Source organism: Emydura macquarii, unplaced genomic scaffold (assembly GCF_026122565.2).
Source record: "Emydura macquarii macquarii isolate MOO-44397 ecotype Brisbane River unplaced genomic scaffold, CSIRO-AGI_Emac_v2 contig_1483, whole genome shotgun sequence".
In the NCBI taxonomy this organism is placed as follows: Eukaryota; Metazoa; Chordata; order Testudines; family Chelidae; genus Emydura; species Emydura macquarii.
In genome coordinates, this window is record NW_027131620.1 from 20,385,870 (window position 1) to 20,398,214 (window position 12,345).

General features: G+C 41.9%; 1 protein-coding gene across 1 annotated transcript in view; it reads left to right on the top strand.

Moving 5' to 3' along the window:
- The first annotated feature begins 2,025 nt into the window (after window positions 1-2,025).
- The window catches only part of PTPRT (protein tyrosine phosphatase receptor type T), a 618,875-nt gene continuing 608,555 nt past the window's right edge, over window positions 2,026-12,345 (top strand). The window contains exon 1 of the mRNA XM_067554415.1: window positions 2,026-3,766. Coding sequence (XP_067410516.1) covers window positions 3,694-3,766 — 73 coding nt within the window. The 5' untranslated portion in view covers window positions 2,026-3,693. The remainder of the gene's footprint in view (window positions 3,767-12,345) is intronic.

The following is a 12,345-nucleotide window of genomic DNA, read 5'->3' on the forward strand; positions in this document are numbered from 1 at the left end:
AAATTACTAAAATGTGGTAAATATCAGTAATTTTAAACAAAGTCTGGATGTCTTTGTTTGAAAATGAAAGGTTTTCTTTTAAATTCTAAAAGCATGAGACCAATAAAAATGTTACCCGTTTCAAAATGCCCATGAACATAACTGTTTTTAAATGAATAAATGTTCCCTAGCGGCACTAATGAACCTGAAAGTGAAACTGACATCATACAGTGTTTCCTTCAAAAGGAGGAAAATGCAGAAAGTGTACAGCCTAAGCAATAACAAGAAAATTTTTGTACTTAACCTAAAGCTGCATTAGTACCAGACAAATCTTCCTGACAATATCTGACAGTATCTCTGTAAAAACATTTTCTAAATGATTTGGAAGTTTTATATATATATTCAGCTTAGGGCTGACAAAGAATTAAAAAAGAATTGCAATTGATCAGGAGATTAAAAAAGGGTGATTAAAACTGCAATTAATTGCAACTGTTAAATTTAAATTGATATTCTATTATGGTTTGTTATAAATATTGGACATTTTTCTACATTTTCAAATATATTGATTTCAATTACAACATAGAATTCAAAACTGTACAGTGCTCATTTTATATTTTTTATTACAAATATTTGTACTATAAAAAGATAAGAAATAGTATTTCAGTTCACCTCATAAGTGAAATCTCTATCATGAAAGTGCAACTTACAAATGTAGAATTATGGTTTTACATAACTGCACTCAAAAAAAAAATCATGTAAAACTTGAGAATCTACGAGTCGAAGAGTGAAGGGGCATATGCATAGTTAGCATATCTGGCATGTAAATACCTTGTAACGACGGCTGCAATGTTTGTTCTCATTTTCAGCTGACATCCTAAATAAGAAGTGGACAGCAGTATCTCCTATAAATGTAAACAAATGTTTCTTAGTGATTGGCTGAACAAGAAGTAGGAGTAAGTGGACTTGTATGAGGTGAATTGAAAAATACTATTTTTTTTACAGTGCAAATATGTGTAATAAATCTAAAGTGAGCACTGTATACTTTGTATTCTGTGTTGTAATTGAAATCAATATATTTCTGAAAATGTAGCTTTTGTTTAGCCACAAGTCTTTTGCCTGTTTCTCTCTGGACAATCCAGTTTGAACTAGAATATGTGAGCCTCTCCAGGTGCTAGTAGTTTGTAGAGGTGTTACAAGCTGAGTGAATTTGCCTCATCACCCACCTTCCACACTGTTCTTAGCTCCTTCAGGAGCTATGATCCTTCACTCCTGTGGAATTATGTACAGTTCTGATCTCAGGAAGAGCTCTGTGTGGCTCAGGAGTTTGTCTCTCTCACCAACAGAAGCTGGTCCACTACAAGATATTACCTCACCGACATTGTCTCTCATGAAATATTTGGCACACACTGATACAAGAAGATCTCCCAAAGATATTGCAGAATATTGCTATATCTGTCACAACGCCATCTCTGAAAGAGTTGTGAAGTGACTGTGAGCTGGGGTGTCAGGCAGCTGTAAACTGGAATCTTCAGTGCTAAAACAATGAGCCTCTGTGCCTTGTGGGAAAAGAATAACTCCATTAACTATTGGCAGTAGTAGGCTCTGATGCTGGTATTTGCACCAGTTAGTGGAGGGGGATGTGAGACATTCTGCTAATAAGTTACATTTGTAAATATTGTCCCTATTTATTACCCTGCTCTTGCTGTACTCAAGCTCGTGGATAAACCACAGCGATGGGTGGCGCAGTCTCATAACAGCAAAGTCCTCTGCATGAATTCTCCTCTGCCTGCCTTTCTCCTAACTTGCTTCACAGCACTGGAGGGCTTGCTGCTTCACGCCCACTGCAAAGCCTTCTTCAATGGGGGCAGGATTTTCCTCTTTCTATGTACACAGCTACCAATGTGAGTGAACATGTAATTGTCCAGAAACCTTGTAAAACCCAGATCCAGTATGTGACTCTTTCAGCCCCCTGTCCTGAGTTCCTTACTACCCCCTGTGTGAGGTATGTCCTTTGAGTTGTTTAGAAGTTCACTAGTGTCAGTTTAATTGTACACCCCCTTTTGGGATGGGGCCAAAAAGGACATCATTTATAGCTGTGCTCACCTGCGTAGAGCCTGTACAATTAGCAAAAACGAGGGTACTCGTGTGCATTAATATATGCTGTCAATCCAGACCCCTGCCTAAAGTCTGCAACCCTCCCAAGGAGGTGCCATGCATGTGGACCGGAGGAGAAGGTTATATGGAAATAAATCACTCCTGATGCAATTCTACCCCCTACTGGTTATCGACGGAGTGGCACAGCCTCTTGGCTGCTCGCCTGAGAACTTGATTAAAGAGCTGTGTGAGAAATTAGACTAAAGAGAAAACAGGTCGCTCAGCGGGAGAAAAAAATTAAAAAGAAAGGAGGGGAGACTAAAGGAGCTGGGGAGGGGGCGAGGCTGAACAATTAACAGCGTTATTAGAATCAGCGAGGAAGCAGAGCTCCACTAAACCGGGGGTGTTCGGACTAAATGCACACACAAAAGCACTGCAGAGGAACACTAGGGTTGCTTTTGAAAGTTAAGTTACCGTCAAAAAGAATCTCTTGGCGTGTTCAGGACAAAACAGTCACTTCAGGCCGGGTGAGACCGTCCTCGCTTTAATTTGTTTTGTAAATCCGAGATCAAAGGGGGGGGGACATGTCTTTTAGCCCCCCTGTGCAGAGTATTGGGAAGGGGGGGGGACACCTCCTACTCTCTTCATTAAAAGAAAAATGAAAGGAGACAGGGGATGCAATGTTCAGAGTCATGGGTAAGCAGAGTCACCGTTTTAATTGTGTGTGTGCGCGCAGCAGAACAGAGTGTGAGTAGGTATTTAGCAGCCACGCTTATCTGAAGTTAAGTGAATAATCATGCAAATTACTATTTTCAGCTGAAAATGCCTGGGAGCCATTGAGAAGATCTGATCGAATAATGGACGCCGTGCAACCTGCAGTTTTTTGCTCACTCCTCTAGGCCTGGCAGGGGGTCTCTTCTTCACTTCCCAGCTCAGTGCCGGCTTGACGGTTAACCACAGTCCCGCTTCTTTGGCTAATGAGAGCGATTTTGCATTGACTCTCCCCCACCCCATTAGAAAGAGCGCGCGAGCAGGGAACGTAATTGGCTTGCAACATGTTGTCCCTTGGTCCCTGCGAAGAGGACCGGGTTTTGTGCACGCCGCTGAGCAGCACAATGGCTCAAAGACGGAGAAGGCAGTTTAATGCAGGAAAACGCCGGGTCTGCGGCTTGGTGTCGTACAATCCTAACCCCGGCGTGGTACGGGATTCTTGCTCTTCCTCGGGTGCAGAAGGTTCTGAATGACACTGATTGCCCTGGGGGCAGCCCTCTGTCAAAAGCCAAGCCTGGGGTGGGGAGGGGCAGCACGAGTTTCGGTCGAAGTCAGCTGAAGTCTGGGTAGTGACGGTGTGTCGGCGTCTGAGAAAGGGAGCGGCGAGCGGCAGGCGTTAGGACTCGGGGGAAATCTCTCGGCTCTGTCTCTCTCTCTCTCTCCCCCCTCCCCCGCTCTGCCTCCCCCCTTCTTCAATCAGTTTGTGCTACTCATCAGATCAGGATAGCGGCTTTAGCCCTGAGATACGTCTCCAACTCTCTGATGTACCAATGCAGGGGATATTTGCGAGGCGCTCAGAGAGCCGGCTGCACTGCTACCGCGGGAAGGGAATGTGAACTCCGATAAAGAATGATTCACAGCCTGGCCACTATTGTCTGTCTTCTGCAGCTGTTGCAAAAAGCAGAGGGGCAGGTCTTCCCAGGTGAGTTCATCTACCCTTCCCTTGTTCTACAGGCAGCCCTGGCGGCTGCTTTCAACTTAACGGGGGGCCGAGAGTGAGCTAGCAGCGAGAGGGTGGCCATCCAGGGCAATGGGGCTGTGTGGGGCTGGCTTGGATGGAAATTCTGTCTGCGGTTAAGTTTGCCTTTTGCAGTGATTTGCTTGTTTCGCTCTTTGCGAGCATCTCTTCGGGTGTGTGTGTGTGTGTGTGTGTGTGTGTGTGTGTCTGGGGGGTTAAATACAAAAGCCAGAGGAGAGCTGGATGCGATCTTCTGAATTAAGTGGGATTTGCCCTTTCTTCTACCCTTATTTATTTATTTTTAACCTCAAGCTTTTTCTAAAGGATCACGGGCTGGGGAAAAATAGCTTCGATTTGTCTCTTAAAAGCCCCGTGGATGGCAAGGAAAAGAGCAATCCTATTAAAAGTCACGTCGACTGATCTTAAGTGCTGAGACCCCGCTATGGTTTTGAAGACCAACTCCCTTGTAAAGGTTTTATTTTGTTTGCTCGGCTCTACAGGAGAAAAGGGCTTTTATTTATATATCTATCTCGGAGGGAGGCAGGGTATGTTTCTTTAAAAGTTGTGGCTGGTGTGAAATGAAAGCATCCCTTTCATTCCTGGAGTCAAGACAGTTGAGTCCTTTTTATAGTAAACAGTTGTTCTGAATCAAAAGCAGGAGTGAGCATTTGACTCACTATACTGTACCTTGAAACCAAAGTTGGGCAACATTTTTTTTTTTTAGAAGTTCAGTGGCAGCTTTTTTCTCCCGGGATCCCAGAATTTAAATATCTTTCTCTGGATGGCCGAGATACTTGGACTTGTTGTTTCACACTTGTCAAGTTATTTTAATCTGTAGGGACAGTGTTTTAGAGCGTATGTAGCTTAATAGTAGCCGTCCATTTCCCCCTCCACCCCCAACTAGTTCCTTTAGAGATTGCTGGAATTCCTTCAGGATGACAAGACTGGTGCCCATTGAGTTAGTTTTCTGCCTCTCCCCCCCCACCTCCCCAATTTTTCAGGTGGATCAAAGGGGGGGGGATGGGAATAAATTCTATTTTCTCTTGGATCTCTTCCTCAGTGGTGTGGAATCAATTTTTTTTTTTTTTTACTTAGCAAATCTTTCAAACAAACAAATTCCCTTGTCCCTCACCCTCTGTTCCTCTCTCCCCAGTTTTCCTTTACCTGAATGTTTAAGATGAGTAAATAGAACTTCCTACGCCTAATTGCCTTTGTGAACTGGAGATGAAAAATCATCGCATACCTTCAGCGAGGGTGCCCGGGTCGCTTCCTTTCATGGCGAGGAATTTTTCTTGGTTAAGATGCTAAGAGAGATCGTGACTTTTACACGGCTTCTTTAAGATATAAAGTGTAAGGCAGCTCAGCAAAGGGGGACCGTGCAATCAGACGAGCGTGTAAACCTGAAAGAAATGTTTCCACTGCAAAATCGTTTTAAAGAAAGTCTGGCGGGAGGAGGGGAGAGTGGGTAGAAGAGCTCTTCCCATTCAGCTCTGTGGAGTACGGGCTGAAATCAGTCCAGTGCTGCTTAATAACAAAACTACGGCATTATATTTCGATTGCTAGGCAACAGCACAGTTATCAGATTTATTAAAAACCACTAGGAAAAGTAACCTTGTTAAATAGCCCCTTTCCTGGGTAAAACCGTATATGGAGGTTATGGTCTTAAATTTAAATACCCATTTTTAGTTACTGTTTTGAATGTGATTTCAGGATCTATAGGTCTGGGGTTGAAACAAATTGAGACTAGACCCTAGGCTTTTGTTCTCTTCTGGTGAATCACTTAGACCACATGCTTAGGAAAAAATTCATCCCGAAGTAAAACTGCAAACTTTTTCTTGGAAGGGAGACGTGGGTATTAGAGCGATGAAATGATAAAAGGCGCAGAGCAAAAGCAAGTGTACTGAAAGCAAATGGCTAATCCGGATGGAAATAGTCCATTCTCTAAGTGGGAAAGCGAGTGTTTGATCTGCCTGATTAACGTCAACTTTCACTTCCCACTTTAATGCCTGCCTTGCTATTCAAAATAAGCCCATTTTATTTATACATAGAAATATGACTGCCGAGCCCTTTCCATGACTGAGGTTATATGGAAAGTGTTGCTGCTTTTTAGATTATATTTAACCACGGAGTTCTTAATGCCCCTGTAACCAATTTGCAGAGCGAATATTCTGATGATAAAAGCAACTATGCAGAATGTCCATGCATCCCGCACTTCTATTGGATTTCAATTAAGTTGTGTGACAGATTCTCTGTTGTACCCAATGCACTTTTGTTGTCTTCCATCAGATGGTGCTGTCTCCACAACTATTAAGATGTAAATACCTCTTGCCTACTTGCTGATTGAACTATTTTTAATGCCTAATGTGTTTATTCAGCAGCCTTTTGTTAAACATTCTGAAAAGTCATTGTGCAAGAAATTGGCTGCTTTTGTTTGTTTTTCTGTGTGGTAACACATGTAAAAAGGGGGAAGCCAAGAGTTCAGCGTTCAAGGCAAAACAAAACTGAATCCCTTCCTGTGTGCCCACTTACATTTCCTCCAATTCTGATACATAAGTTTTATGTAGCAGCATTGGAAAGTAACAAATTGATACTGGTTTCCTGCTTCTACTACTTGTTTGGTACTGGGAGAGCTTTTTAATCTTCTTTTTTGGCCCTTCTTTATGCAATTGTTGGATAGCGCTATTTGTAACATTTTTCCTCCTCCTCTCTCACCAATTATTTTTAGTTGAACACTATTTTGAACACATCTTTTTATTTATAACACTGCAGATCTGCTCTTGAGGTTTTAAACTCTCTTCTTGCTGTAGGTTCCACATCTAATTAATTCCATCTACTTTCCCCTAAAATACACTGCAGTAAAATCCCAATTCAATCGAGCAACTGCTGACCCTCATTTCGGAAGATAAGGGACTTACCTTATGGGGGAATACTTCCCTTAAATACACGTGCGCACTGCATATTTTCTTCCTTTTGACATATGGAATATCTTTACAACTGTCTTATGCTCTTTGATATACTCTTATTCTTGCCTGTGGAAATCCTGGAGATTTACATCCTTAAAATAACATTCAGAAGAAAACTGGGACAGTGAGTTGCATGGGGGATAGTTCCCCTGAACACAATGGCCAGATTAGTTTGATACTGTTGTTTCTCTTGATGGCAATGTTGATTATGTCACGATGTCCTTCCTTTTACCTTGCTTCGCTATACTCAAGCTCTTGAGCATTTGGGCATGTATTAGGTGGATGTTTTCAAAGATTGATGCCAGATCATAAAACTAAAACAAAAAATGATGTATTAGAACATGGGGTATATGGGGAAAGAAAAAAGGGGAGAGGCTGGAGCGAGATTTAGGGGTGATTTAATTCATTTACTAGCAGATTTTTGTCATTAGTAAATTGGCAGGGAAAAATGGATTTTACAGCATAAGATACTTTGTGTGGCAATTGTTAACAATGTAGCCATTTAACTCAGTAATCACTTCCCACTCCCCTTGGGGAACTGTTAGCAATACAGTTCAACTTTATTTTCCTTCCTGGTTGGCATGATTTTTTTTTCCTTCTGATAAATGAGGTGCTTTTTCCACAGCCTCCATAAATGGGCTCTGTGTGGTAAAGCCCAGCTGGTTCTCAACCTCCTGGTCATACCCATTGTTTCTTTTGCAAATGCCCAGCCTCATCTACACCCCACTCTAGCCCATTTCTTTCATTTTAAATCTTAATGGTATAATCCTGAGGTGTTCTCCCTGTATAGTCCCAATCCCTGCAGTTGACAGTAACATTATGGGAATGGTTTTGGATGATTACTATAGAATATTGTAGTATCTTCATTTAATAAGGCCTCATGATCTGCTACTGTGGAAACTATTGTGGTGCCAGAGATGTAGATATGAGGCTTTGTGGAACTTGTAGAATGGGGTTGGTACAAGAGTTCTTTCTTTCAGTTCAGTTTACCTAACCCTGAAAGATTAATCCATAGTTAGATCGGTGTGTCTTCACAATTTTACCTGCATTGTCTTTCAGCGCTTATTATTTTTATAATGAGGAGTGTAATGAGCTGTTCTGGTATCTGCTTTGCTGCTGAAGTTATTTTATTATCCCATTAATAAAGAGAGTAAAAAAGGACAATCGGTAAGCATTGCTTTTTGGCTGAATGAGGTGCACCAAATATAGGGAAGAGAGGGGTCATATATGTCTTTGGGTATTGATGTTTGAACATTTTGCCCCTCAGGGCTAAACACCTTCAACTCATTTTGAAGTCAGTGTATTTTGGTGTTTCTGAATATCAGGTGAGGTGTCTAAAACCAAGCACCCAAAATTTAAGGTGATTTTTGAGTTAATTATCTCTGGGCTTATTCACCCATCTGAAAAAATAATACTTGCCTTCAGTATTCCAGAGAGAGGTGGTCTGAGGTTTGATCAATTTTTGTAATGCCTTCTGTGAGTGAAAGGAGGTGAGTGAGTATGTATGCTTATGCAAAGTATTTGTACTATCTATAGTGGGAAGTAAGGTGATGCATCTCCCTGTAATTCTTTGGATGAAAACAGCTCCAAAACTGCAGCCTCAACTTCTTGTAATAGTGTGGTTTAATATCTTTCATGTAAGTGTAGCTGCAGATGAAGATTTCCTTATTGAAAATCCAAAGAGGGCCAGGTCCTCCACTCATGTAAATCAGCATACCAACTGATGAGCTGCTCCAGACTGCCCAATGTGAGATTCCCTCTGTACTGTTAATGCTGGCTTGGAAGTTGAGTCACTTCCATTAAGAGTACAGCTCTTATATTGAATTTGTTTGGCATTAACTGGTCTTCTGTTGTAATACACTGCAGTCTACTCAGGAATCCTGATTTGTATTGTATATCATAGCATTGAGGCTGGGCTGCACATGTTGGTTCATTTAAACTGGAGGACTTTAACCACAGAATTCCTTTTCCCATTCAAGCATTCTTTTCTGGTTCTATAGGTTTTAGTGCAGGAAAAGTTTAGCAATCTTCTGACCGTGCATGCCCATTTCTCACTGTGTGAGCACTACTTAGGTAGAATTTCACCAGGCTGGCACTTGCTCCTTTCAGGAAGACATTACTTTTCTGTGTATGTATCTCAGTCTTTCTGGATATAGGCCCTTCATTGCTCTGATTAGCCTCTGTTTTCTAAATGCCATTCATCCTCCACCTCCTTGGTCATTTCTTTCAAACATTGCAGAGCTGTTACTCGCACTGTGAAGACATAAGCAAGTGATGAATGGGTCTGTGCCCATGAGTAAGGGCATCACAATCTGTCCCTGTGTCTTTTTGTGCAGTCATTATATGATAAACTTTTGCTGCTGCTGCTATTCATTCCTGCAAAATCTCAAGATTGTTTCTTCATAGTAGAGACAATTCCTATGTCTTAATCAAACCATACATCTTTTAATCAGACCCACTTGCTTTTAATGTCTGATCAATGCACACCATCTATCATATTGTCATTCTGAAATATCGGGTAGACTGCAGACTGGCTCTCGGGGCATTATACATTTTAGAAGGGAGATTATGATGAATCAGTTAAGGTATTTAAAATCCTTTGAAGATCTGAGGCACTAAATAAGTACTAAGTATTATTTATTATTTAGCATAGCGCCGAGGAACCAGAAAAGAGAGGGCAGCATGGACCTTGTGCACCTGTGAGGAAGGCTTAGCAAGCAGAGAGGCAGAAAACCCCAGTGAGAATGAGTCTATTTGACACTGTCTCCTTTGGGTTTCTCTTTCTTTTTTAATTAGTCCCTATAAATTAATTCAGGGCCAGCCCCTTAGTTTCTTGTTTCCTGCTGGGACTGTGGGCTTGGGACTTTAAATAGAATCAAAATGAATTCTGTCTCGTAGTTCAGAGTGGTGCAGTGGTTATAAAGCGATTTTGAGCTTCTTATCCAGTGCATGTATTTTAAGGGGGTGGAGCCTGGCTCTGTCCCTTGGTATTTTCAGTTCAATCCTCCAGAAAGGCTCTAGGATTTGATGGCTGATGACGTGTGCTGCATGCATAGTTCAGTGAGGCTGCTTGAGCAGCCTACTGTTCCTGGATGAATAAAATGTTTGCAGAAGTTACTTTGAGCGTTCTCTTTACAAAAAGTGTCCCATGCTTTGTACTTTGCTGTCAGATGAAATTTCTTCTCGTTCCCAGCCTTGTCATGATCTTGAATTCCTGCCAAGATAGTGATGGCATGTCAAATTTCTGAGCAGAGCTCCTGGCTGCAGTTGAGTTGGCGGCTGCAAGCGGGTTGGCTGCAACCTATGCTTTTAAAGGTGTACGTGGAACATGGGCAGATCACTTGCCTGCCTGCCTTCCATAATGTTGTAAAGCTAAGCTAACTGATGTGTTGTTCGGGGCCCTGATCCTTCTCTCCTCTCCTTGAAGTCAGTGGTCCAGGTGTATGTGTGGGGGAGGAATGTCCATTGATTTCAATGGGAGAAGACCTCCATGTGGTACTTCGGATGCCTTTGCTGGGATTTCACAGTTTTGACTCTTGCAATCCCACAGGGTTGGGATTTGCTGTTATTTCATTGACCCATGTCACAATGAACCAGAATCAAAGCCAGATGCTCTGCTAATGCAGGCAGAACACCCACAGGTGGAAGGACGCCCACAGATGTGCAAACGTGGCAACTGTATTTTGCACATTGTTTGGGGTGGTCCCTTATTAGCCAAAGCAGTGGGGCTGGAAGTGGTGACACTAACATTTTTTTTAAATAAAGGGGAAGATGATAGGGGTGAATCTGAATGGTAAGAGTCACCTAGTGGAGGCAGGAGGAGAAGAAATTAAAGAAACTGACTTCACATAGCCATATGTCAGATTGGCATCGCAGCAGCATTCACTGTGTGAGCAAAGAAAACGTTCCCATCAGCCAGATGGGAAACTGTTCTCCATAACACTTCATTTCTTCAGGACATGGATTTTCTGTCAACATTCACCCACTTATGTGGTAACAGTGTGGAGTTTATTTAGTGTTTCCAGTATGGTTTAATATGAGTTAAATGCTCTGAGAGGAGTAATTATTATTTTGGAAGTTGTTCTGGAGGTCCTGTGACAGAGAGTCATATACACGTGACACATCTGTGATTCCAAAAAAAAAAAAAAATCACTTGCTTCTTAGTTGTATACCTGGATTCACTAAAGCCTAAAATATGTTCCTGTAGTTTGCCCAGTCACATACCATCTAACCTAGCAAGTGGAGTTGCTATTCTCTTCTCAATATAGCAAATGTACATGCATATCCCCACACCACCCACACTGAGGTAGTGCCCAAAAGTTTCCTTGCTGTGGTTTTTATTTTTTTCTTTAAGAACAACAGAACACAAACATTACCTTCAACTGGCTATTTTTAGGGTTTTTGATGAAAGACTTCCTGTCTTGCTCATTAGCCCCTTTGATTTGGAGAGTCATACAAGCCTGTGATTGGATCTAATGAGACCTACCTGCTCTGGTAGGTCAGCAGGTGAGACTGGCAGCAGAAACTGTGAGGGCGGAGGGGAGACAGAATAGGCAGCAAGTAATGCCCAGAGTTCAAACTACAAAAAAAAAAATTGGACACCTGTTCCTGCGGCCCAGGGATTCTGAGACCGACTATTGCCTCTGCCCCAACTTTTGATTTCCTCTAACTTATCTGCTATCCAAAATTAATTGACAAATAACACTTTTGAATACTTTTTTGACCTGTAGGCTGAAAGTCAAGCTGTGGTGGTAACTTTGAGCATACAGGTCATACCATACTATTTCTGTTCTCTCACTGGATGAGCTTATCTCTTGGAATCAGGTTTGCACTATGAATATTCGTGTTCACAGATTCATAATTCACTTTGCATGAATGGTCTTCGTTATTAGCTGAAAAAGAGCTGCCAGCAAATTTTGTTTTCTAGAATATTCATGACAAGCAAAGACAAAAGCATCTCTAGCACCACTGAAGTGAATTTGCTGCTTGTTGCTCTTGTTTTTGTTTTGGTGTTTGCTCAGTTCTATTAATTCTCATGTATTTACTCTGTTATTTGCATGATATTTATTTTCCAGTAATGATTAAGCATGAGCATGTACACGGCAAAGTACTGATTCAATATTTGCACCCTTTGAAATTCAGTATTGTCCAGTTCCTTGCTGTACCATTGTAATAATAGCAGAATTGAAGACCATAGTGGATCCTTCTGTTCTGTTTTCTGAGGCCAATGACAGGCAGCCTGGGTGTGAGTGTATAGAATCATATGGTAACCCAATAAAATTAAGCATCTAGAAAGCACTCTGCTATCAGTGAGATGAAGTGGACTGCTTTCCCCCCCCCCTCCCTAACTCCAGCCCCCACAAAAAAGCAAAATATTAGATTTGAGACAGACACCCTTTTGTTCCCTTACAGGCGTTGGCTTAAACAAGCCAATCTGATCTTCTGATCAGAAACACCCATTGGTCAGTGGCTTCTCGTTTTTTCTGCCTCTGTGTCCTGGCTGCTTGTTGTCAACACTGACTCATTCCCTTTAGGGGGAATGGATGTTGCAGAAGCAGCCCGAAGCCCATTGCTTGGGTC